Below are 27,730 nucleotides of genomic sequence, written 5' to 3'. Positions count from 1 at the left end.
TATTGGACTATAAAAATGCTAAGACGGTAAACATGGCATGCGCAGCATCCCTAATAATCTTGGGCAGCTTTTGCATTCAGTAACTGTTATATTAAACAATAACATTACACCTTAGAAACACATAAATCTAACATTTCAAATAGATAAATAGTATCACTAAATTCATGCCAAACTATTATGCAATACCACCAAGGTGGCTTTATAGTGTCATTGAAATGCATCTTTTTGATAAGGTGCATGTAGTTTATTGACTAAGATGCGCTTCTGCTTCACTGCAGTCACACCCCGCCACGGTCATTCACCATGGCAGGGTGTGACTGCAGTGATCAAACTCTGTTTCTTTGCTTTGTTTTGAAAAGAGTCTTTTGAGAAAAGGAGGCTTCACACAAATATGTGGACCCAAAGGGTAATTGCTGCTCCAAAGCTTCCTCTCTCAGTCCAGGGCGCTCCTTCGTCACGCACACACAAACTGTGGGAGAGCATATATGACAAACTTTGTCTGCAGGCCACAGTCAGATGACACATCCAAGAGCATTCTGCATGACTGACAGGAAGCTTCTGTTTGCTTCAGGTCAAAGATATGGCTTCTCTCTCAGTGGATCTGTGTAGATTTTTCCTCCATGTCAAGGGAGCTAGAATTATATCTGCCAGTCAAATTCAATCAATATTTTATGATGGATTCAGGAAGGCATCAACGTGACAAAGGCAGGTGAAGTCCATTCCTGCACACAGGTTTTCCACAACTCTGCTGTCTGCGAGAAAACACCCATCTTGTTATCCATGGTCAGAAGGCTGGGGTCCTTGCCCCACAGATATCTCCCACTTCCTTCAATTTGTTCAATGCATATGCTAATATTTTATTATTTAGATTCAATTTCCGGATTGTGGTGGTGCCGGATTTTCACTTACCTGCAGCATTTTTTATTCAGTGTAGTCTGAGTCAGTACATCAGTGATGCAAAATAGTAGGTCTTCAGACTCTGTTTTACTCTTTCTTTTATACTTTGTCTGTGTTGCATTTGTTGTTTGCTTCTTCTGTGTTGTTTTAAGGGAATTCGAATCTATGGCAGACCAGCCACAGTTCAGTCCTCCGTTCTGATCTTTCCGGACCTTTCAGCTGCTTTTGATACAGCTAACCACCACACCGTGCTATCCTCACATAGGAATCTTGGGCAAACATCTTTCCATTCCCCATCCTCTAAATATTTCGCTATATACACCACCTGCATGGGTCCAGTTATTCCACCAAGAAATGTTGTCTGGATTTGTCTGTCCTGCAAACAAGGCAATCACAGCCTGATCTCATCTATTGTTCCCAGGTGGTGGAACAAGCCGCCAAATCCTGTCTGAGCAGGAACGTCCCTCTTGATGGTGGAGAAGCTCTTGAAAACCAATCTTTTCTGGGAGCACCTCCCTTTCTGAAAACCCCTAACATTACTGATTGCCACTTTTTTCACTTTCTCTTCTGATGTCTTCCACTTACTCAATCGATGGCCTTCTACTTCAGAGGCTTTACCGGCCTCCCTTATTGTAAGTTCCCTTGGGGAAAAAAAAAAAAACTTTTGCCAAATGAGTAATGTAACAGTACATTAGATGAGTTGTTGTCATTTGTTTATCCAGTGTGGCATAATCTGCTGCTAAGGTTGTATCTCTCATGTTAGTCATTACTCACTATCATTTCCTGCTGTCACAAGTGTAGTTTTTTATACTTCCTATCAAATGGACAGTCCAGTTGGATTGCAGTAGATGCAGTATGTTTGGGTAGCGATCCATGGCTGGCTAAATGCGCTCATTTTGTTACTATGGCTTCGTGTTGCTTATAAGTATACAAGGAACTGAGCTGTAAATGTCAGGGCAAAATGTTTTCTGGCTGAGCAGTAATATTTTTGTCTGTCGTTGTGATGAAGGGCACGCATTTTCCCGTTGAATTTAATATCCATTTTCTTCACCCTACGCCCTATTTGCTTTCTCTGTAGTTAGGCAGACATGGGGAGAATCATGCACTCTGTTGCTGATGGAGCATAGCAATAGCTCTGACCAGAATTTGAACTCTCCTCTTCCTTCCATCCTTCAAGTGTTTTAACCTTTATTTCACCAGGGAGGGCTGGCTGAGCTGGCAGCCCTTTTTCAAAAGCTATACACTCAAGCTTTGCCGCTCAATGCAAACACTCTTCCACTGCATGACTCTTCTGATTCCCTTCAAACCGCTCCTAAACTGTCGTTGTAAGCAATGAGCAAGTCTCCAACACGCTTCCTGCACCTGTTACTACGTTTGACCTCTCCAACCTTCCTCATTAGTCATCAGCTTCTCAGGTTTTTGCAATTAAGGTGGCTATTAGCAAAGCAGTTGCTCCACTGTTGTCCTGTTACTATCCACCACTATTCGCAGGCCAACAACAAAAAAGCAATTAGATTGACTTTCTAAAATGGTAGTCAATTAGCAAAGCTGTTGCGTGGGGGAAAAGGTGAAAGGCGGTACTTAGCCACAGAGAGGAAGTGCTCCTGACTGCAAATACTTTGTGTCGAGGTGAGAGCAGATCCTGGATGGTGGCTGCTGTTGTCAGGCTCTTGAGTCAGATGGACATCCAGTCACTTGTCATTTGATGCGGCTTAGACTAAATCAAGCTTTTTCTTTAAACTGAAAAATCTAGAGTGTTGAGATTTATCTTCTTGAAACTGTATGTAGAATTTGGCTATATAATGCAGTAGAAACTCAGAGCACCAAAGGTGTGGTATGGCATTTGGTCTTCTTCTGGTTAGTGTTGTGTTGTCTTCCACCACCATTTGTAACACATCCAAAGGGGGTTTGAGCATTTTTTGCATGTTACTATTTCACATATTATTGAATGTGGCTTACATTAAAACATAGTTTTAAAGGTTAAAAAAATGAAACAAACAAACAAAAAAACCTAAAAAGATGTTTTTAAGATGCTACAATGTTTTTTTTTTTTTTTTTATCTTACAAACTAACCTCATTTGTCCCCATATTGTCACTTAAAACAGCTTTACCTTTTTTTTTTTTGTTGGACCAGCATCTGTCTTTGTCTCGTGTCCCCTTTCAGAATAAAAGGAGAGTCAGATTGACAGAGACCGATTAATTCATATTCTTGAAATTTTAATTGAAGTCTTCATGAATGCTGTAAGTTCAGAAGTTGGAAAAGTCCATTGTTACTTGGCTGGTGCTGTGTGTGTTGATGATATATGGCATACAGACCACTAGTGTCTGCCTGCCTATGTGTCTGTAGAGCCCAGTATGTTTGTTATTGAAGGGAGAAGCACAGAAAAAGCCACTCCACACACCGTGCAGTGTACGTGCAAGAGCACTTTCAGACTTGGATAGTGAATGAATAATAAACGTTGACAGGACAGCACTAGTTGTGTTCTTTTGTTTGTAATGAAGCCTCACAATGTGCAGTCTGCTCGTATATGGAAGCAGACTCATCAGGAAATGAAGAACTATTGCTGTTGTGGGAATAGACTGGGCTTGGCTAGTCATCAGAGGCAAATACCTGTTCTGACTGGGTGTTTAATCAGGTAGGATCTGACGTGCCTGTGGTTACGTTAAATTAAAAGTGAAAAGTTTATTGGTTTCATGCTAAATAGTCGGAGACATGCTAAATGAACTATCAATATAATCGTGGACACACACACAGAAAAAGAAAAGAAAGAGTGAGCTCATCAATGCTCTGGTCAGTGATTATGAAACTTATTTCAGGGCTGCTGCTCCCGCCGTCATTTCTGCTTATCAGCACTGTGCTACATAAGTGACAGGTGTGTTTATGGTTAGGGTATTTTTTTGGCCATTTGGCACTTTTATTTGGCTGTATGTTGTGGAAAGAGTCAGGTAATGGGGAGTCGCACCAGCTGGGATTCCATCTGGGACACTTGCACACAGGTTGTGCGTCCACATGGTATGTTGCCTAACCGTTCAACTACTGGGTTCTCACAGTTACCCTTTTTTTTTTTTTTTTTGATGTTGCATCATTAATAACACTAATCCATTTTCCATTCTCTTGTTTGCAGACTGGCTTTGTAGCAGGTGCACCTAGCACTGCTGCTGTTCCCTTGCCCTCATCTATGTTTGAATACGTTAATCATAGTTGTGATATTAATGTTTTATATGGTATCATATCCTGCCTCAAGCAAGCCTTAAACACTGTGCACTCCAAAGACCTTTTGATTGCACTGGGATCTTTTTTCAAAACCAACATTCAGACGTAAAGAACTACAAACCAGAAATAAATGCATATAAAATGAAAAGCTGGACGATAGAAGAATAATCAGTGTAGCTGGTGATCAACTTATTGTGTAATTGATTAATTGTTCCAGCTTGATGGCAGCGCAGAGTACCACAATTATCTATCAAAAGAAATGTATTGAAATGAGCTATATTGGGGAATAATTGTGTCACGGTTAAATGTAACACATTAATCATGTCATACGATGCTGCATCATATGCTCGACGTAGCATGCAGCCTACCTGTCTGGGGACAGAGGGGACCAAGGCACTGGGGCATGTCCACACATGCTGCATTGTATCTTGATGCTGCCAGCTCGCATACAAATCAATCAATATGTGTGTGTTTGTTTGTTTTTTTTTATCTGCCTGTCAACCTAACAAACGTTGACTCTAATATGATAAAAGCCACACCAGTTCGGTAATTTAGGACATTTTAATGTATGTCTCAGGTCTTGAAGCCTCACTGGTGTCAAACAAAACAGTGGTTCAAGGCTTAGAGAATTTAGATAAACTTAGATAGACTTCAAAGCAGCCACAGCCTGGTTTAGGTTGTATTTATTGGCTTTTTGGGGATCAGGTCTCAAACAAGACCTCAAATCTAAATCTGCCAAGCCCCCAGCAAGCCAATATAAATATATATATATAATCTTATAATCAAGAAATTCTTGATTCTAGACCATTATAGGACTGCAGGTTCTGCAGAGTAAAAATCAGTCTGACTTCATATTTTAGATGTCAAAGCAGTTTTACCTGCATAAATCAGTACTTCAGGCGAGATTCTACTGTGATGATCCACAGCACGTACGGGAGAAAAACTGACTTTGACTTTAGAGTTTTGCTTTAGTGCCAGTTTGTTTATGTGCTGTCGAGAGCAGGAACACAAGATGTCATATCCATGTATCAATGTTATTGTGTTAATATTCAGGCACATACAACTTCTCATGCATAGCCAATCATAGATTCCTGTGTGTTGTGTTGTGTTAGTGTCTTTTTAGTCACTCAAATCAGTGCATATTGTGTGTTGGTAAAACACTAATTAAGCAAATGGCTCAACACGGCGTACGTATGTATTGCTTTAAGTTTGTATTGGTTCACTGTTTTCATGTTATTGGTTATTGGTGATCCAAGTTTGTGATGAGTGTGTGTGTGTGCGCAAGTGTGCGTTTGTGTCTGTGCGAGTGTTCTGTCAATGCTTAATAACTCTTAATAGGTTGCAGCAGATTGAGCTGTGATGCTTTCCAGCTGAGACATTTTTAGGTCAGTGGATTTTTTTTCTTCTTCTTCTAATAATTGCTTTGATCAAAGGAATAATTAGGTTTTCTTCTTTCCCCTGCTTAAAAGACAGACACACACACACACACACACACACACACACACACACACACACACACCCAAATTCACACATAGAGTTGCAGATGCACACACGAGCATCCACTTACACACATTTTGCACCGTCAACTCAAAGATTTAGCGGAAACTCAATCTCCTTAATGCACCAAGATAATGTGACTTTTAAACTGAAGCTTCACTTAACTGAGCAGGGATAAGACACGATATTGAACCTGCTCCACCAAACAATTTGTTAAGCAGCAGATGCAGAGCCCAAGGTGGAGACTAAAACCTAAATTAAATTACAATACCATCCTCCCATGGAGTGTCTTTCCCTGCGAGTCTTTGTCTCAGACGTACAATCATATCATGCAATGATTTTATTTATTTATTTATTTATTTATTTTTTAAATGAGTCATCAGCAAGTTTTAGTTTATTTTGTTTAGATGGAATCATGATTATTTCCGGCTGGAGAATTGAAACAAGAACTAATTCATATAGTTCTCTTCTCCCTATACCTGACTTTATTGCCTAGAGCTCCATGTTATTGCAGAGGGGAAGAAAAGCAACAAAACACAGCAGAGAAGACATATCTGTATTCTGAGTTGTATTTATTTATTTATTTTTAAAGTTTGGACCACCATAGAAAAATGGTTTATTTTTCTCCTGCTGTCAGTTTAAACAGCACAGAGTTTCCCATGTGCAAGCTTAAGCCATTGATGTACTAAACGTATGCTGAATGAAAAAAAGTTCAATTTTGTGAAATGCGATTTTGCACAGCCAAATTCGAGAAGACTGCTGTGCTCTTATTGATGAATTCTACAGTCTGTGTTTTGCGTGAGTATACAAAATTGACTGTGACTATAATCCAGTTTCTGTTCTCATTTGGATCAAGAGCCTTAATGTTTAGGATCTATGCATTTCCTATAAATATTTATTAAATCATTCCACTGCACAGGATGGGACCAGCGTCCCGTCCCGTCAAGTGTTGCACGATACCTGAACGCAGCTGCCTTCCACCTTGATGTACGTTTGTGTCATGCTGAGAGCTCTTAAGGCTAAACAAAGGCTGAGTACTACTGATTAGAGCGGATGATAAAATGAAACTTTAATTATACCCATGGGGAAATTGGGTCATAGCAGAAATGAAAAGGACAAGATGAGAGAAAACGGAGACTTGAAAATGATGCAAGTAACCATTACCAATGAATATACAGTGCCGAGGGGGGAAAGCAGAATGGGTGAGGTTCTTAAGGATTCTGAATATTTGCTGGCAGCAGCAGTTTAAAAACGTGACGTTCATTAGGACGGAGCAGCGAGCATATGCTCAGAACATATGTTAATAGACATCTCCTTGTCATCACATTTCCATGTTTGTTCTTAGCTGCATCTTCCAGTTTGAACTGTGTTATAAGGCAGAAGTTATACGCCTTGCAATGAGCTCATCAAGGAAAGTGTTGAATGCACACACCAGGTTGCAGTTTGCTGAGGTCACACTGACAGACTCATTCAGATTATGTGCTTGTCCAAACAATCAGCCCACTGATTAGATCAAAATTGCAGCAGACGTGCAGTTTGATTATAGCCCGAATCTCTCATTATAACCTCAATGTAACATAATCTGATTTAATCGTCTGAGTCCTTATGAGCGCGTCGGATGAACTTTATTGATCCTGGCAGCTAAATTGGGTCATTACAGTAACAACTATTAGAGGAGCCTGTTGGAGGACATACAACAAACTAATTTTCTGATTCTATGTTGATCCTTGAAGTAGAAATTCATGTTTTTGTCTGTCCAACATTTTTCTTATTGAAATTCCACTAAGAGGAAAAGTTTGTGCCTCAGACTGATTTAAAAAAATAATAATAATAAAAAGAGAGAGAGAGAAATTGTATGAGCTTGAAAATTACTTTTCAAAGCCAATGATCTTGGTAATCCAGTCAAAATTAATGTTTGCACAACTATATCATGACTACTTTGTGCGGTTTGATGGTAGAATTATTACTTTTTAAAGTTTAATTCTGTGATAACAATTACTTGGGGGTAGACAGCAAACATAAAACAAAAGCAATAGCACACTGACTCTTAGAACATTGGGATGGTCAACATTTTAGCAAACTGTTTCCTATTTCCAGTGTTATAATAACTTGTACAAAGTAACAGTATAATTATTTTTGGGATGTGTTTCTGGCCACCTGACAACCATAGACCAACCAACGTTCACTCTCCTTAAAGTTCCCTCGACCAGAAAACTCTCCACCATTTTCAGTAGCCAGTCGCCAACTGTATCTTAGTGCCAGTTGATTTTTAATCCCACCTCACCGAAGATGGTGAACAGAAGTCCGAGTTCAAAGTCTTGGTAGCATCATGCTCTTGTGATGGGAACACTCCCGAAAACTCAAGAGGGAATATCATTATATCTGGGACAAACATTCATTTGGACTCATAGATGACCAGAGGTAAAAATAGTTGTATCCTTACAAAACATGTCTGAAATCATTTTTTATTTAGATCGTCAAAAATCAGCGTCACTGTGACATGATTCTCTGTAAAAACACCTTGAAACATTACTCTGAGCTGTAACTCAGGAAAAGGAGATCAGAGCCATATTTCGTGTAATTTGTTTGTTTGTTGGCAGAACCACTTTGGTAATTTTAGTTTTAGCTTTTATCATCTGCCTCCTGCATTTCAAATCAAGTGGACATGAGAAAAGCTAGAATGACACAGAACAGTTGAAGGCTTGGACAAACAAACAAACAAACAACAACAAAAAAAGCTCTGAGGCACTAAATGCAACTTATTAGTCAGGTGACAGTCACATATTTTCCCTTGTTCATTCAACAGTATTGATATAGACCGCAGTGTCAGTAAATGTTGCATGGATGAAATACTCAAATAAAGAACAACATCAAATCTCAAGTTCCTGCTGAGCCACATTATCATCAACAAAAGCTGATTCCTGGTGTAAAAAAAACTGTTGCTGTTTTCCTGCCATTACAAATGTTCAATATGAGTCATGGCCATCTCATGATGCTGTTATGTCACCAAGCCTGCGTTACTATGAATGGCTGTTAAATAGGAAATGATTGCTCATTTATATTCCTCACCATCTGCCAGTCTCTGATTTACAGTATTTAGCTGAAGGTTTGACAATAACAAGACATTGTGTTAAGGTAGCTGGACCGTGTCCAATCTGAAAGGAAAATCAAGTTAATATCATATTTTCCCGGAAACCGAAATTGTTTTCAGATATCTATTCTGACAGCAGGGGCCTAATTTAACCAGGTAGGCACGGTGAAAGAAGGCTGTTATGGGGAAGAAGACAAATGCTTTCAACCACTTTTCACCCTGTGTGAGATATTGGGCTGCAAACTGTGGCTGTGGCTCGGTGATGATAGTGGTTTGCTGTGATTGAAGCTATTCTGGACACATCCATGACCAGAGTGAAAGAAGAGGTTCTAGCAGGAAGAGTGAAATGGAACTAAAGGATGCACAAAACAGACAGATGCTTTTTCAGACATTCAGAGCTCTTCTTGAATATAGCCCAGTTTAATAATGCAGAAAATGACCCAATGATATCTGGCTTTTGTTGGCAGTACAATCTTCACTCACCTGCAGATCGAATGATGTTGGAGTCATAAGTTTTTATTAGCTCCATTCTCAGTGATGTAACCACAACACCTGGGTGGACATGCTAATTTTTGCGCCTCTTTTCCGTCTTGACGTCTCTGTAAACAAACCTGTCACCTGTGCAGCACAATTCGGCCAAAGAACCTGCTGCTTTGCTGCTTCCGCTGATGGAGTGAACGCAGCACTGAAATAAACTGTAAAAGAAAGACACAAACCCTGAATAGCAGCCACATGAGTGTTTGTCCTCTCAGAAAAGCTAATTCGCCTGCCAGTAGGAAAGAAGTCAATAACCATTTTCCAGGGGGATTTTCTACATGAAGAAAAACAGCTGAAGCATTGAGCTTCTAGAAGTATACGACAATTATAATTTAACTAAAACATCATCACAGCAGGTTTTAGTTGTTTTGGTTTTTTTTTAGATCTTGTTTCTTTAAAATGTCTGACTCAGATTCAACAGGCATCATGTCTCCACTTTTTCTTTTTCCTCTTTGTTCAAGGGAAATTCATCACCAACACCAAACTTGATCCATGCTGGCAAATTCTTCCCTGATTTCGGCATGTCCACATCTTCTGCTGCGTGTGTGTGAATGAAAACCTTGTGCTCCCCCACCCTTGTTGTTGTCAGGGGCTGATACACGAAGGCCTCTGTTATCTGAGGAAGGGCAACAAAAGAAATGAACTATGAATGATTAGAAAATGAACAAAGATTGCTTGTGATTAGCACTCCTTAATAACCTATCAACAATGTATGGGCTGACTGCGTTGTTTAACCCCACTTTGTGTCTGTTTGTTTGTCTGTTTGATTGTTAGCGTAACAAGGCAATTTCCCAAATTTCTCTGATTCTCCTGATTGTGTAGTTCTTCAGTCAAACGCAGATGAAGATTAGACCTCAGTTTGCCTCATCCTAAATCTGCGTTTGTATAACTCACACTTGTGACATATTTTTATGTGTGTTTTCATTGATATGCATGGTGGCAAGTGGCTGGCTTTCACAGTATACATGATTGGGGGTAGAGGACTGCTGTAAGACCAAAGAATGATATGCTGCCAAGACAAAAATGTGTGTTAATGAATGATTGATAAGGGAGGGGAAGAAATTACAGGAGAGATGAGAGAGAGACAATGAGGAGGAGGTTTGGATAAGGAGCAAGGAAGATTTCAAAGGTAAAGTATGTATGAAGAGAAAGGATGAATGACAGTGGCACACATGAGCAGAACGTGGGGAGCTTGGAAGAAAGGGACAAAAAAAACAATCTAAATCAATACTTTATACGGGGGAAAAAAAGGAGGACATGTTTTTAAGTGAAAGGAGATGAAAGGGGATTAAGTGAAAGGGCTCCAAAACAGAAAGAACAAAGGGTGGAAGTGTGAGCTGGAAGGTATTGAGTGATTTCATAAGAAGATAAGATATGGAAGATGAGATTCACAAGAGCCCCAATTTCACAGTGGTGTGGTGTTCCGGCATTACAAGGAGCGCTTCACTTGATTGTGCATTAGTCCTATTGTGGTGGGAGCCCAGCACATGTTTTATTTAGCAGGCTTGCTCAGGCTTGGCTGGAGCAGGATGGAGTCCGCTGTGCCACTCTGGGTCGCCGATGCAGGGCTCTGCCTCCTTACTGCTAATGGACGGAGCAGCATTAGTCAAGTGTGCCATCCCCTGCCCTGCTCCGTCACCTCAGCTGGTCCCAACGTTATCATCATCATCATACATCCAAAGTTTTTCCTTGGGGAAGAAAGATCAGGCTTTTCCTCATCTGGCAGAATGGTCGAGGTACGCGGTAAATGAAATTCCTGGATTCCTCTGCTTTTCCTGGGCATGACACAGAGTAGGTTGAAAATTAACCTGCTGCTGGTGATGCTCATAAGGTCAAATGGAATTAGGCTGTCTCCTCTCGTCTCAAACCCATCCCTCCAGCTGGTAGCAACAGCAGGACACGAGAGAGAAAATGTCTCAGCCCGTCCGTGTTTCACCCTGTGCCATCTTCCCGCTCTGCTGCGAATCTGTCTTTTGATCTCTTGACCCGCAGACAGTAGGCAGTTTTCAGCAGCTTGCCCTTGACACCACAGTCCAGATAAATGAGAAAGACTGCTTCAGACAGCAGATTCTTATGTAACGGGCTGCTACATCCATCTGCTCTGTGCTTCAGAATTAGAATCATTTTAATCTGCGAGAAAAACAAAACAACAACATGGAATACACACCAAATGGAAAATTACAAACTTCCTGTCACAATGATGTTATATTACAGTTATTGGGCAAATGTAAAGGAGCTGCACTGCGTCAGGAGTTGAAACAAGTACAGATTTATTTATTTATAAGCTGACCTATGACTGTGCTGACCATCTTTTGTTGTGTCTTCAAGTCTTTCTCTCCAACTATTTGCTTACGATATCTCGTATTCTTCGAGGAATTGACTGTGTTTTTATGTGTGTGTGTGTGTGTGTACACGTACAGTAGACATTATCTATGTATGATATTCCTCTTGCACTGTGCTCCTGGGGTCTCATGAAAAACCGAAGAAAACAACAGCATTCCTGAAACAATTGGACTTCAATGGACAGTCTCACACCGATGTTTAATTTATTTTTGTTCTGTACAAAATATAATGTCTTCAAGTGCAGTTGTCTATGAAGCACAAAGCTCTAGTGCTACTGTGGCCAGCAACCTTTATAAGGTTTCTTATCCTTAGAGTGGAGGAAGACCTTTGGGGAAGGTCCTAGCGGTTCTCTCCTCATCCTCCTTTTTAACTGTATTCTCTTGCATGGATATACAGCCAGTATCCTCACATGTTCCCTGAAAAATCTGATGCCAGAGACTGTGAAAAGAAAAGCTCCTGCTTTTGATTTATTCAGCTGAATGACATGAAAAGAAGAATAATGTGAGTGAGAGTAGAACCAATGATGAAATAGTGCGCGCACACAGTGCACAAAGCAAGTGTCCAGTTCCCATATGGAGCTCAGCTGAAATCCAGCCAGGAATTTATGTGCGTCTTTTTGAGAGCAGAGCAGGACATCTGAGGAAGCGTCTCATGATGTGTAATCCTTATGAGCATTTTGGCCTCTTAATTCAGGGACAGTGTTGGTGGAGAGAAAGGAACCCAGGTCAGTTCAACTGCAGTCTGCTGTAAGGACTGAATTTATTTTTTATCCCCCCCCCCCAATGTGACCTCATTTTGAACATGCATGCGACTCGTATAGGTATTTAATTCAACTTTTATGTACTTTAGATTGACAACTGTGGGAGTCAAAAAACTAAACCCAGCATGGTAGGCATTGACGACAGAGGGGGAGAGTGAATGACATAAAAATGTACGTGTAGATGTAACATCTCCAGCCTCCATGTCTGTTAATACTGACATCTTCTTGTTTACTTCTTTACACAGAATACTGACAGCATGACAGTGAATGGTTGTTAGTCTCTATATGCCAGTCCTGTGACGGACTGGAGACCTGTCCAAGGTGAACCCTGCCCTCGCAAATCATCAGCTGGGATAAATGGTATTAAATAGATGGATTGAATTTACATATATATTTCTGTAATGTAGGACTATTGTTTTAAATTCAAATTGAAAAAAAAAAAAAAAGTAAAACAGCAATGGAAACATCAACTTCAATTTTGGATACATTGTTTGAATATTTTAATTAAATACAATTTTTATTTAGCAACGGTCTGTGCTGTCATTCTCCAGTCAGCTGGCTGCTTGTTCCCAATAAATACAGTCTCGGGTTTTATCCAAAAGCAGTTTCAGCCTGCTGCACCCGCTGGCCAGTGTGTATCTGTGTGTGTGTGCGTGTGTGAAACCTCAGTGGACTCCCCATCTAAACTGGTTTATCTCACGCAGCGTGATCATTACAGTGGCGCCTCTAGAGATGCACACCTTTGGGAATGGGGACACACACACAGACACACAAAATGATCTGACACTTTTTCTGCTGCGCTTGCATGTGGCAAACAATGTGTGGCTCATATGTAGCTCAAAATTTGCGAGGCTTTACAAAATGCATTCACATGCGCGCACACACAAATGCAGACAGCTGATGGGGAGTGTTGCTCAGTTAATTTTGTTATCACAAACCATCTGTCTGCCAATTTCCTAGAGTAAGGAACATCTGTGTGCCCTTTCTTATTTGCCCACTCACAATATATGTTTCATTATGAAGAGCCAAACAGTTTGACAGGTAACTAGAATCCAACTTCAGCAAAAAGACTGGCAAATTGGTTTCACAAGCACCCATCAACAGTCCTGTGCGTTTCTATTTTTTTTTGTCTCTCACTCTGAATGTAAATCAGGCATTTTTAGGTATTTTTTTCTAGCGTATATAAAGTAAATGCATATTGATATTTCACTTTTTTTGTGTCAGTGAGTGTATGTGAGTCTGTGTGTACCCGCTCTTGTGTGTGAACAGGCTGCTGACTGAGGTGTAAGGCCCAGTGCTATTGGTGGGCCAAAGATAAGCTTGGGGATTGCTGTCCCACTGGGACCTTTGCTGAGACCATGATAATGTGTTTCTGTCAGCCACTGTATCCAGTGTACGTGTGTGAGTGAGTGTTGGTGTGGGTGTGTACTTACAGCTTTGAATATATCTGGGCAGGCTTGTGTGTGTGTGTGTGTCTCTAACTTTCTTGCTGTCCCACTAATTCTCTGTCGTAGTGTGAAAGAACTTTAAGGCTTTGTATGTATCTCTGTGTGCGCTCTATGTGTATCTGTGAGTGTGTTGTTGTTTAATTCAGGTTTCTAAATTAGTACAGCTGATCAGCTGATAATTCATAGAAAAAACAAACAACAGCAATTTAATTAAAAATGTCAAATGTGATCGTTCGCAGCTGCTTTCACCTCAGACTTTAATTGGCTGAATGACTCTGGGCACTGTAATTGTTGCTCTGATAAAATAATCAGTTAGCACAGGTTGAAATACATTTTCACATAAATTGTCAGTTATGAGGCAGCACGAGGTCAGACAAGCAGGTCTGTTAATGGAACATTACCAGATTTAAATTAAAATCACTTATTCAAACCTAAAGTGATAAATGAATTCAAAATTGGACTGCTGAAAATTGTTTTTAATTAAGATAATTTCTGACCTCTGTCTTGTTTCAATAAGTATTCCAACCCTTTTGCTTTTTGCTAACTTTATTATGTTGCAGGTTTAATTTTAAATTGATAAATTTCCCCCTCATGTCTGTTAATCTTCACTCAATTGTTTCCAACAAAGATGTTGATGAGAAATGTAAGTCTGAAGTCTCTTTTTTATGATAGTTTTCAAATCCATTGCTGTGCCACGGCAGATTGGGGTTATGTTCATCCTCTCTGCTTTCATTATTTATTCTTTTTTTTTTTTTTTTGTACATATGTCTAAAGTTTGGACTCCACCTGTGACAAACTGAATTGATTGGACCGTTTGTATACAAGATAAGATTCCACAAATCACATTGTATGGCAGAAAAAAAAAAACAAAAGTTCTCTGTAGGCCTTTGCGGTTGACTTAAAAAAAAAAAAAAAAAAAACACAAATCTTGGTTTGGGAGGTGACAGCAATGATTTAATAACAATATATAAAACTTAGATTTGAATGTGCAAAATCTAAAAAGTGTTTTTATTCGCCTTTTTTTTTTTTTTTTTTTTTTTTTTTTTTCTGTTTCATATAGTTCCCTTCATAAAGTTGGGAATGCAGAGTTCTGACTGCCTGCGGCTACATGCCTGCACTTTGTAAAGATTTCTAAACTAAAAATCTACTTGAAAACGGTGTTCTTTGCTGGGGTTATCAATGTATCCAATGTCTATAATTTTTTATGTTTAAAATGAAGAGCCGCACTTAGATGTTAAACTATGTCAAAACAACACAAGGGGCTGCATTGGTGGGGGAATGGGGGAAGGTGCTGTTTAATTTACTGGTGTGAGAGCGAAATAAAATCTTTCCTGCCCCAAGCCATAACACTATATAACTCACCTCTGTTGGACAGAGAGAACTCTGAAATCTCTGCTGTGTAGTTTTGTTTATCCTTTTTTTTTTTTTTCCCTTGGTTTTGTTTGTCCTCTGCCACTTTGCACCCTCAAAATGTACTTGATGTATTTATTTGATTAATAATCATCCCTACTGCCACTATTTTTATAGTTTTATATAGATGCAGCTCAATTTTGATATTTCTTACTCTCAATGCACATCTACCTTTGAAAGGCAATTGCATTTATACAATTATATGTATTTTGTTATATTTTGATCTTATTCCTAATATAGCCTGTTCCTGTAAATATGTTGGCTCTACTTTGTTTTGCGCAATGTGTGTTTTAAGCTTCTTAACTATCTATTTAGCTATCAAGCTTTTCAGCTATCCATTCGGATGGAAGTTAGAGGACTGTGCATGTACATGTATGGTTGTATCTTACTGATGGATGTTGAACCAGGTTCATATAGAGACACCAAAGTCCATTTACTCCTGTGCCACAGGCAGTGCATGGTATTTTAAAGTTGATGTCCAATTTGCATGCTCCTGTTGTTTCTCCTCAGGCCACTCCAACTGTAATGATTTCCACAGATGGAAAAAGGGTTTGAACATGCTGAAGAGCATTTTTATTAATTTGATCCAGGAATAGTCCCCTTTCTTTCTATAAGTAGTGGCAAATTGCCTTTGAGTGACGAATTACATCTTGGTATCTTAATGGTGCTCCTGGTCTATAAGTGTTGTTATTTGTGTACCTGTACCTGTGATCCTCAGCAGCTTTTCTCCCTGTGGTCCTGATGGAACCTGCCTCTGTCAGTGCCCGTTCATGCACTGGCAGGCCAGCTGTACAGTTTCTAAAGCTCCGGCTCAAAGAGCCACCACCACAGCCTTTGGATGTGCAGAATTTCTATCTCTGTACCTAACTTCCACTCTTTCTCTACTTCCTCAGTGTATTTGTCAAGGTATTACCTGCGTGGTGGCAGAAAACTGACAGTGTTTATATGCTTTAGCTGAGGTGAAAAAACAATCCATCTTCTACCCGTCCCTCCTGTAGAAAGACAAAGAGCTCTTACTTCTAAGTTTTGTTTTTTTTGTGAGGAAGAAACCTGATTAGCAGCTCTTTCTGGGCTCAGAAGTGGCGCTCCAGGCTCCATCATGATGACTTTAGCTGGTTAGCTACAGAAGTGCAAAGAAACAATCAACTTAGTCTGAGCCGAGTCGAACAGGCGATGGTGAGAGAAGGGGAGTTTGTAATCTGGGTGAAACAAGAAGCAAAGTTCTCTCCAAGAGAAAAAGAGTGGTACCAACATTAACTAGAAGATTTTGTCAGCTAATGCGTGACTGTGGGTGTGTTTTTGCAAGACCAGGCATCATTTTTCTAAGTTTTGTTGTGATGTGCATGATTCATGTGTACAGTTAAGGCAATGACTAAAGAAAATGGGGATTCGTGGCCTTTTCCTGGCTGGTAATGTTTGTATTTTATAGATCTGCTGCTCCCTGTGTAGTCTGCGCTGTACAGCTGCACTTAGCCCAATTCACCCCAGAAAACAACATGATACAACATAATTGGCAGGAAACCCGCGGTTTATAAATGATTGTGAATTTGTGCGTGTATGTTTTGTTTTGTTTTGTTTTTTTTCTTTAACGCATCATGGTATGAGTACAAATGTGTAACCCTCCCTGGGTGATCTCTCTCTCTCTCTCTCTCTCTGCTGCAGCCCTGTCAATGCTGCGGTCCAGTGAAGACCAGAGCCCTGTCCCCCAGAATAAGTTCATGGGTGACATCGAGGAGCTGGCTGCCAGCTATGAGCGCAAACTCATAGAGGTGAGTGCTGTCCCTCTCTGGTCTTCGTTATGATGTGAAGTATGAAGAAATTCCCCAAGTTCTGTATTCATTCATCATTGTGAACTGCAGTTTGGTCACTGTCTAGAGCATGTAAAGAAACATTATTGGGATGATTATCATTCACCTTATTGATGACTATCTGATGAGAAGATCAGTGACACTTTCATCTGTCTTAAGCTAAGAAGCTAGCTTAGCATGTTGACTGGTATGGAGGAAACTACACGGTAGCGTGGAGTCACTGCTGGTTGCCTGGGAACCTCGCCATGACAACGAGACTTTACACTGGCAACGCTGATACATGACTAACCAGCAAAATTGCTGTTTCTACAATTTGGGTTTTTTGTACAGATTAAACAAACAAGATATTAAGTTGCTGATAAAGAGCGTTATAAGTGCTGGTAGGTGGTTTATTTGTACTTTACACAGAGCCAGTTTTTTGGTTTCCCTTGTGTCTGCTCTTTATGCTAATTTCCTGCTAGCTCTAAATTAATAAATCTTTGTTAAAAGTATTATTTAAAGCAGATTCTTCAGTCTAATATTCATCACAATTTCTTTAGCTGAACTTCTAGTTCCAGAACAACAACCCATTTTACTGCTTTTCTGACCTGCTGCCACATAATCTAAAAAAAAAAACAACAAAACAAAAAAAGAAGTAAGAGCCAATTATCAGGTTGGCTTGTTTGTGGTCATCATCTCTTGATGCAGACTGGAAAGTTTTAGTAATGAATTTTTACATTAGCAAGAGGAGTTAAGAGCAAGTTTTTTGGTCTGTGAGAGCCGTGTGGGGATTTGAAAATCCTCACCCACCTGCTTTATCTAAATAAAGTGGGGAGTTGTACTTGTACTTCTCCGTTGCATTGATTAATTTCTTTCTAACTCCAAGAGCTGTTCCTCGCGCAAGTTCATCTCAAATATTTTGATTGCAGCAAATGGTCAAACTCTGTAATTACTAGACATCAGACATAATGCTGCCAGCTGCGTGAGTGATGATGGGAGCTGTGTCCTTTTTCCTGTTTATTTGACCATTGAGGCAGCACGCCCAGAGTAAGCGACATTAGTCGAGTAAAATAAAGGCAGCGTCTGTGTTTTCTAATGGATAGTGAGGTGTGTAGAGGGGCATCTACATGAATAATTAATCCATGATTTTATAGTTCTTTAATAAGAAATAATTCTGCCTGTGTTGGCCAAACTATGCTGTCACTTATTTATGCACATGTATGTGTGATGCATTTTTAATGATGTTTACTTATTTATTTGTTCATTTGCTTGGCTGTCAGATTGGATTGGGCTTTTACAGAAAGCCTTGAGGATGGTGCTGCTGCCTCCCCTCTGGTCCCAGCCCAGTCAGGACTTGATGGCTTCGTTTAGAAAAGCTTGTCGTACTCTTATCCCTTGTCTGTAACAAGCTGTCTATCAGAACTGTAGAGACTCTACTGTGGTGAGACTACAGTAGGGTCTTTGTCTGAAGTTGCAGGATGTTGTCAGCATTATTCATCATTCCTCTGTTTCATTAGGAGTTGCCATAACATTAAGAGGGACAGTGGTGAAGGAGAAATGGCAGATAGAGGTATTTGGGGAAAAAAAGAGGCGTGCCTTAGTGTTACTGTTGGTGTGTGTGTTCACTCTCACACGGCTTCATTTGATCATTCAGATATTGTTCCATTTTCCATCAGTAGCTGTCAGCACTCCTGATTCAAACATCTCGCTCCAGCAACCACTGCAAAATTTGACTGACCAAGTTATTGATTTTTGAAAATGTCACATCAAGCCTGGTTGGATACATAGAGGCCAGACACAAACAAATATTGGGACGGACTCTGCCTTCATTAACCTGGGAAATGTGCCTGTGTTTGTGACCCACTTCAGTTTTAATTTATTGATGCAAATGCATTGTATTGACTTTGACTTTGTTTATATTTGAGCCAAATCTCAAGTGGCTTGATGCTCTTTTCCTGATGTGTCCTCATCTGTTCATATGTCCTGTCATTGTGCGTGAGCCTGTGGAAAGACCTCCGATGTTGGATTGGTGGTTATAAACACAGCATGAGCCATTATGAAAAGCCAAAGGTCAGCTCTGCAGATCCGTTTATGTTGCATTTTGCAGACAAAGCCTAGCGCTGAATATAACCCTATATTGCAGTTCCTTCTACAACTACAGATTATAGTACGCAAACTATAAAATGTGAAGCTTTAGCTGCCGATGAAGCATGGAAGTAAAGGCAAAAAAATAAATAAACATCAATGCACCATCTTCGGCCGTAAACACTCACTCAGTGTATTAGACATCTTGAGTGATGTAAATTTAGTTCTCCTCAGAGGACGCATTATATTTTCTTGTTTTATATGAAAAAAGGCAGAAGCTCCTCACTTGACAATAAATAACCACCTTCGTTGACAAAAAACACATTCAGTGCCAGAGGAAAAAAATGTGCGGAGTTGGGTTATCTTTTTAAGGGTTTGTAACCTTGAAACCCATTCATGATATTAAAATATTGATTATCACAGCTTTAATGGAGCTCCTTATGTTTTTCTCTTGCTATTAAATTAAAAAAAAAAAAAAAAGATTAGTGCTGTAGCATATGTTTGTTCTTATTAATTAAAAACAGCTTAACCTTTTGTGCTTCAACAGCTGTTAAGGGAGAGATGTAAAAAATTTACTGACTCTAAAAACTAAGATTGTGCATGTTGTTGTGTTTGTCTGTCATTCTGTTGTTTGTTTTAATGAAAGGTAACTGTCCCCAGGATTTGGATGGTCATCTGTGCCATTCACTTACCTTTGTTCCCTCCATCCTCGAACCATTATTTAACTGAACTAAGAACCAGCAGCAGTGACTTGCAGAGGAAACATTTAATTTTACTCGTTCATGTTGTCTGTATCTTGCTCCTTCACCAGGTGTGTAAACTCCTTCTGGGATGAACGAGGTTTCTCACACAAATCTACATCAGTGCTTAAATCTATGTGTGTTTAGTCTAAGCATGAGGGCGTATCCCTGAGAATTATTCCCTGTCAGACTTAAAAGAAAGGACAAAAAAAATTTAAATAAGTAAAGACAGATGCAGATGCAGAGAGAGATAAAACCAAGAAGAGCAGAAAGTGAAACTACAAAACCTCAAGGGAAGTATATAAGCATTTTCATTTTTATCTTTATTGCGTGGTACTTCTCATTGCGTGTGAGTAATAAAAACAAATTACATAATGTTGTTAACATTTCCACTGAGATTTCCGAGAAACAAAACTGCCTGACATGGATCTGTGAGGTTGAGGTGATAAGGAAAGGGTGGGCAGGTAGTGATGTAACACGTCCTTTCATCAGTACTCACAGGCTGATGGTAGCCGAGACAGTACACAATCATTCCCCTGGACTTATCGGCCTGAGAATCATTCACACTCGCCAGCACCTGGCTGTTCATCTTAATTACATTTCGAATCCATTTGAAATGACTGCATTGATGTGGCATAGTTTTATGGAATTATTCATGAATTATGTGCTAGTTCTTATTCATATGGTGTAGAATGATGTTGCCAGTCTTGTTATTGTTGATGTTTTCTCTTGTTGTAAACACAAACTGCTGAGACAAGCAGAGGGTAAGGACTGCCTCTCCTCAGGCACTTCACATTTCCTGGCTGTTTAGCCACTTGTGGCTGGTGTGAAAGAGGGGTTCAAGGATTCTTTGTGGATCAGAAAACCAAATATGAATCTTTTGAACTTACTGATGTGTTTACAAGTGGGTTGAATGATAATTTACAAACCAAAGCTGCCAGCGTGAAAATGTTGCATGTCTGAATGAATATAGCGAAGAATTTCATAAAGAACCACACTAACCCAAACAGAATATTTCTATATTTAGCAGAGGAATCCTCCTCCAGAGGGGAAATGTAGCTTTTGTTTTGGATGTTTTTTGTTTTATTACTTCTGATCTTGCACTGATGTTAGTGTGTTAACCAGCTGCCTCCAGCCACGTTGGGCCCAACCTGTCACTCTGACCAGTCGCAGCAGTGTCCGGGCTGGACTGAGGAAGCAGAGCTGTACAGACGCCTGATTCTTACCTCATGTGTTGTAAACATTGTGATGGCTGGAGCTCTTGGTAACACCAGTAAGTCAGCAGCTGTGAACGGTAATAGCTATCTAACACGTTATATTATCAGCTAGAGGTTCAGGATCCACCATACACACAATTTTTCTGGCTGAAGTTGAAGCGACTTTGTTAATTTCACATGAAAGGCATTCGAATTTCTCTCTCTGTGCCCTTTTCACTGGCTTCAGATGGACAGGGCTCAGCTGGAGATGTGTTGAGGGATGTTTAAGTCAATCAGATCGCCCCACAGAGCCGATGAATAGAGTTTTTGACGTAAACTAAGTCTTCTTTCTGGCTTTCATTTTCAGTTCTTGGGGACTTACGGAGTTATTTGTATGATTTACAGCAATGTCAACCCATCGCCATTGTTAAACAGATTAGTAATAAGATTACTGTAGCACAGACACACTTTGGATAGAATTTGTTAGCAATCTAATTAGAGCACAGATCCAACAGAATTATCCGAGGAGATAACATCACTGGGCAAACTAATAGTGTTTAGTAATTTGTCCATTTGGCCTGTGAACAAAATGTGTTGCAATGCATAAATGGAATTCATGCTCGTAGATGAGTTTCTAAGCAGCTGTTGCTCACACACTTGCACTCTGCCTTTGCCAAAACCGTCTACTCTTACCTGCAAATTAAATTTATTAGAGGGTCCCTCAATTATTTAATGTTTCAGATATGAGCGGTTTCTGTACTTCAAAGTGAGGCTATGTTACATCATAAAATAGTACTGTAAACTAACTTGCTGATAGGCTGGATCATCCTAACCCAAATTCTTCACCAGACGTCTGACTCGTGTACAATATACAAACAGTGATTGTGATTATGCATTTACAATTACAGCACATATTTTCTGTTGTTGTTTTGCTCATTGCTTCTCTGTATTGTTTTTATTTTTTAATTTTTTTTCTATTTCTGCTGTGCTAAGTAGAGGGAAGGTGCTTTTGGAGGATAGAGAAGCGATATGGGTCGAAACTTCCAGTGGGATCAGGGATCCTCCCTTTGATCCGCAAGCTCATTAATTAAGCATAAACAACATCAAGAACACGAACAACAATTACAAGCCACCGACTCAGTCTCCTCTGTTCAGAGGGAGGACGCTATAATAACCAAGAGAATATGAACTGATGTGCCTGCATAACGCTGGTTGTTTTCTGCTATGTAATGCACGTGAATGTGACCCTTGAAAAAGCATAATAGTGCATAATGCATGCTGTTCTTCAGAGAATAATGCAGGTGAGGCTTCTTTGAAGTGTTTTCATAAGCATAAATGCAAAAAGCTTCCCAAGCCTTATTAGATTTTCTTTTACTCAAGTGATTTTTTTATTTTAAATTTTTTTGTAAGTTTCTGTGTAAGTATTTCTATGTCCAGATTGGGTTGGTAACACATTCTCCGATGCCTTTGTGTATAAAAGGTTGATACAAACGTAGCAGTCACACTGTGCGAGGATTCTGTTCCTATTTGGGTGATTCATCAAACCAGTATTTTAAAACTTCATGTTCCTGCTGTGGTGCTTGCTGAAGAGCATGAACAGTGGGGTCCAAAACTCTTTGGCCGCTTTCAGAAGGGAGTGTCATGCACCACATGCACTACAGTCTCTGCTGTCTTTATTATTGAGCTCAATGCAGAGATGATGTCATCAATCTGACAGATGAAGCTCTGCAGCAGGAGTTAAAGTCTGACTTCATTAACAGATTTTCTTCATCACTTAAAAACTAAATGGAGATCTTGCTATGTTTGTCTGTGTGTTTGCATGCAGTTAATAAAATGATAATCAAAAGTCAGAATTAGGCAAAAGGAGCTGATTTCCAGCCTCAAACATTAGACTACAATCAACTGGAGTATTAGAAACTCTGGCTAACTAGCTAATTGAGGTAATGACAACAACTGACTGAGTTTTTCCCCAAAAATCCTTTAATTATCCCCTTAATGATTATATAAATTGTACTAAAGGACTGAGGCTAACGCTGCATGTCCACATTAATTCAACATCCTCACCTGCAGGGAAAGAAACAAACAGTATGTTTAATTATTATCAAGAGAACAGACTTTTTGGATGAGGCGTGAAAAAATGTTTGGCTACGTAGCTCTATCTTTGGTGTTATCGGCTGGTAATGTTAGTGAAACTCTGAGGCATCTGTTAGTCGACATGAGTCTGGGTGCTTTCCAAGCTTTACCCCGAAAAATACACTCGCACACACAGTTGTAATTAGCAAACAATGTGCTATTTGGTCTTGAAGTTAATCCTGTTACTACTATATAAACAGTAAGCTGGTCAGACAGATACGCTGACAATTACAACTTTCATTAGAAGAAATAAACACGCTATTTAATCCATCCCTCACGTTTGCTGTTTAAGAAAATAAATGAGCCCACCTTCTAAACTCTTTGTGAATCAAGTCTTTTAGAATCATGGAAACATAAATACAGCAGAAATACCAACAGTCATTTAATCATCAGACTTCACACTCTCCTGTCAGTGAATAGTGAAATTCAGGCTCTTCATATTGCAAGTGACAAGTTTTTCAATGAAAACCTAATCTTAATCTGTCCAAATACTTTTTGCATGCCTGACGGTGAGAGCATGCACTAAGAGAGGGTTTTAGTCCTCTGAACGTTCCTCTGCATTGTGATGGAAAACACCCCAAAATTAAAGCTGACAGACTGTGCTTTAACGTTGTCACCACTGCATTGTTTCAAAGAAATTATACGACATAACCCAAAAGTGAGTGATCCAAGTGTTCATAGAGCTCACTGTGGGATTCGCCAGTGACAAAGAGCTACGTCTGTACCATGAGCCAAATTTAGCCTTTTCTATAAATTCCCATTTCTGCCTTTTCTATTGGTCCATCTGCCGCTCTCATGTACTCACACTTCTTAAGTCATCCTTCTCTCTCTCTTTGTATCTTTTGTTCCACCTCAGCTCAGAGTGGACAGCACAGCTTGTGATGTCTATATTGGTCCTCTCGCACACTCTTTTCCCTCCTTTTCCCGTCTCTCAGCTGATGTCTTTCCGTGTTAAGGAGCAGCTGTGCTGAAGTGAGTCACAGACAGATAGAGACACAAGTTCCATTTAGATTTACAAAGTGCCCCAGCAGTGGCCATATTCTGCTTGAGGTCTAACCAAGTTCAAGATGTTTAAGTGAAGCTTTGATGCCCAGGGACTGTGTTTCTCATCTGCCATGAATAAAAAAGGGATGAAAGAATTTTCCTTTCATGCTGCGCTGTCCTTGCTCACCCTTAAAATTGTCCCAGCTGTGATATGAACACTACGTTTTGCCCCCCCATTAGTTTTTATGTAACATCTCAGTGTGTAATAACATATGATGAACGTTTAATTTCTTCTAGGAAATGTTCCAGTCGAATTGGAAAAGAGAAACCTATCACAGTTTGACTTTAGTAACTAAGAGTTTATATAAGAAAAGAATGGCATTTTATTTCTGGACCAAATTTGGCAATGCATGTGAAAAAAGATGAGTGAAGAATTGACATGCTGTATAAAGCAGAAAATGTAATGTACCATGTCACTTTGCAGGTTTTCTGACCCTGCGTGGATTCGGGATGGTCTGCTTGCATCTGTTATCATTGTGGTGACCCACTTATCTAAAATGCATTCTCCAACGCAGCCTGCCTGCCATTTAAAAAAAAATTTAAAGCAAGTTTCCAGTTATTTTCCATTTTCAGATAAAAGCAAGAAAGTCTAAAGAAAATTATCATTAAGAAGTGTTAAGAAACACTTTTTAATGTTGCTAACCAAGGACAAGAAATAGATTTGACTTTGAACTTCTGGAGTGCAATATACAGTATATATATGTATACAGTGATATAACAGTGATACCACAAAATGTGGAATGTGGAAAATAAAAAAAGGTCTAAATGCATGCAGAATTTACAATGAAAAGATGTTGTGCTCATAGATAGTGGGGTTCATTTCCAATGCTTTACCTTCTTCTGTGTCTTCAATTCTGTCATGATGCCACCAAACTTACTTAACAGGAATGTGTGCCTGGATAGGAAACGGCAATGAGTGTTAACAATTAAGAGGAAAAATATTGGAGAGTTTGCACGTTTATGACTGTACCTGTAGTTTTTGTACCAAGTCAGATGTGCCTGAGGGTTTAGATTCCCAAACAAGCTTAAGTGTGTGAGCAAATGCTGCATCTAAATGTGACCCAGAGTGCTGAGATCAGCTCTCTCTTGACGTAGTCTGTCTGTTTAACCACTAACGCGGTTTGATGTTCTCTCCTTCCGTCTGACCTCATTTTGTTCTGCCCTGCTCATCCAATGTGTCCAGTCGAATAAAGGTTATTAGCTTTTGAGTCAGCTACACCACTGCTTCTCTTGCTCTCCTTTTCTATTTCTGTTTCCTTTTTTTGTCATTGTTGTTGTTGTTGTTTTTTGTTGTCTCCAGCTCTGCCAGGGCTTTCTGAGCCTCTTTGTTCGGGCCGGCTCAGCTTGGTGAGGCTCAGATCAGATCAAACGCCAGGCTAGAGGAGAGGAAGAGGCACAACGAGACTCTGCAAAGTTGGGAGAGGAGAGCAAAGGAGGATGACAAGGGTTTGTGCGAGGGAGGAGATTGTGTGTGTCTTTAGTTGTGCTGTTTTGAACAGCGGGGTCAAATGTTTATGTGTGAGGGATCGTGCAGTCAGCCTCACTTGGGTGGGAGTTATCTATGATGACTCCAGTTGTGCTGAAAGTTGCATCACGCTAAACCAGCCCAGAAGCAGAGACAATTTGTGTGATAACAAACAACAATTGCATCACGGCTCTGTTGGTCCCATTTATTATATTAGGTCATAAAACCAGACTTTATATTGGATCTAGTACATTCGTGCTTAAATTTCTACAATGACCTATGATCACTATTTGACCGAATTACAGCTCAGTCTCCTTTTTGCATTTCTTACAAATTATGCCTTCATTCAGTTTTCCCAACCTTGGATGAAACCTTGTATGAATGATGCTTCCTTCTTCTACAGGACTACTTTGCAGTGCCAGATAAAACAAATGATACCTCTTCATCTTTATTGCATAGAGAATAACTACCTTAGGTTTTAATGATTACTGTTGAGCAAAAACCGAATACAGTGCATTTGTCATTATTAAGCACATTAAGAAAGAATTAAGAAGAGAGGATCTTCTGAAAACTTGGTTAGCCTAGACTTTTGTGTTTCCTGCTTCAGTTTCATTTAGTCTAAGAAATTAATTATATCAGTTTCAGAAAAAACAAACTCTTTCAGACCTTTAAGAACATGGCACAGTTCCAACTAATTAAATGACAGTACATTACTTTAAATTTTTTATTTTGTCTATGCTACATTTGAAATAGATTTTTTTTTCTTTTTATGCTTTTTATGCTTTTTTGAGATCTGCATCATTATCATTATTCTAGCAGTCACACCTAAATTCTGCAGTATTTTCCTTTTATGTAACTTCTCTGAACTTTGCTACATTTATTTTCACATTGCTGGGAAAAAGAAAAAAAAAACACAGTTTGCATGGGACTACAGAAGGAGGACTGTAGTGCTCTGTAAACAAGTGGCTGAATTGTCTTGTCCCAACTCCTCAGGCAGCGGACTGCAGCACATTCTGCTTCCTTTAGTCGGCAGCTTTGATGGTAGGATGGCCTTGGGAGCTCCCTGCCTGAGCCACACATTCATGGCTTCAAGGCTGCTGATAGACTGTGGTCTAAAGTAGACAACAGTCTGTTAGGCCTGTGGTTTGCTGGCAGGTTTTGTTGTGATGGGTTCATGGTTTCACAATGATGGCTTTTGAAACTTGAAACTGCACCAGCTTGGAGGAAAATTTAAGTCTTTCCATCTCCTTCAAGTCTAGCTACTAACCACTTGTGTTCTCCTACGCCCCTCTTCAAATGATTGCTCTCTCCCTAGCCTCGCTACCAATTTTTTGTTTGTCATGCTATCATTTGAAATTCGTCGTAGGCAAAGTTTGAACTATTTGTACAATTAAATAGAAACTTAACTGAGTCTGACAGCATCCTTTAGTCCTCAGAGCCCATCTGGGGGGGCTTTCGGCATCCACATAATCACCGTGGTCCTGCTGATATTTATTGGCTGCTTCAATCCTGCAGTGAGCCTTTGGGTGGCCTCCATTCGAGAAAGGTCAGCTAGAGAGGCATAATGCAGTGCTGCCCATTGCACGAAAGGTTCCAGGCATGAGCAGACAAGCACCGAGCCCCAGTTGTGCACATCAATAACCTTGCATTAATATCAGTGGTGAGCAATAACTTGACCATTTAAGCAAATTAGCAGCACTAGCACGTAGTCAGTACTTAACACAGACCGCCGCTTTCGCACAAAACAACACACTTGCACTCGCATACACATACCGTACTGTACACGCAGACACGCACACAAGAATGCACCACCAGAGAATGACAAACTGATTAGCTCCCTCTCACTGAGAGTTAATTGGGTTTCTTCACGCTTAAAATTAATTCCCTCTTTTATAATGTCCTATTTAAGAATTGTGGCAGCTAAATAAATGAGTGATGAATGGTTTGTGTCTTAAGAACATTCAGAATGTATTTAGGGCACAACCACGTCCTGTTCCTGGAGTGGAAAAAGGCCAGGAGGTGAAATGTGCCTGGACTTGAAAGTGTCGTTCTTGGTGTTTTTTTTTTTTTTTGTTTTGTTTTT

General features: G+C 39.8%; 1 protein-coding gene across 3 annotated transcripts in view; it reads left to right on the top strand.

The window, feature by feature from the left end:
* snx29 (sorting nexin 29) overlaps window positions 1-27,730 on the top strand; it is a 118,601-nt gene that overhangs the window by 45,935 nt on the left and 44,936 nt on the right. For all 3 annotated transcript variants that reach the window (XM_029528334.1, XM_029528333.1, XM_029528335.1), the window contains one exon: window positions 16,860-16,966. In XM_029528334.1, the coding sequence (XP_029384194.1) occupies window positions 16,860-16,966 (107 nt within the window). The remainder of the gene's footprint in view (window positions 1-16,859; window positions 16,967-27,730) is intronic.

This window comes from Echeneis naucrates, chromosome 19 (genome assembly GCF_900963305.1).
Source record: "Echeneis naucrates chromosome 19, fEcheNa1.1, whole genome shotgun sequence".
NCBI lineage: Eukaryota > Metazoa > Chordata > Actinopteri > Carangiformes > Echeneidae > Echeneis > Echeneis naucrates.
The sequence above is the reverse complement of the archived record's forward strand: the minus strand, read 5'-3'. Positions and strand labels throughout refer to the sequence as shown.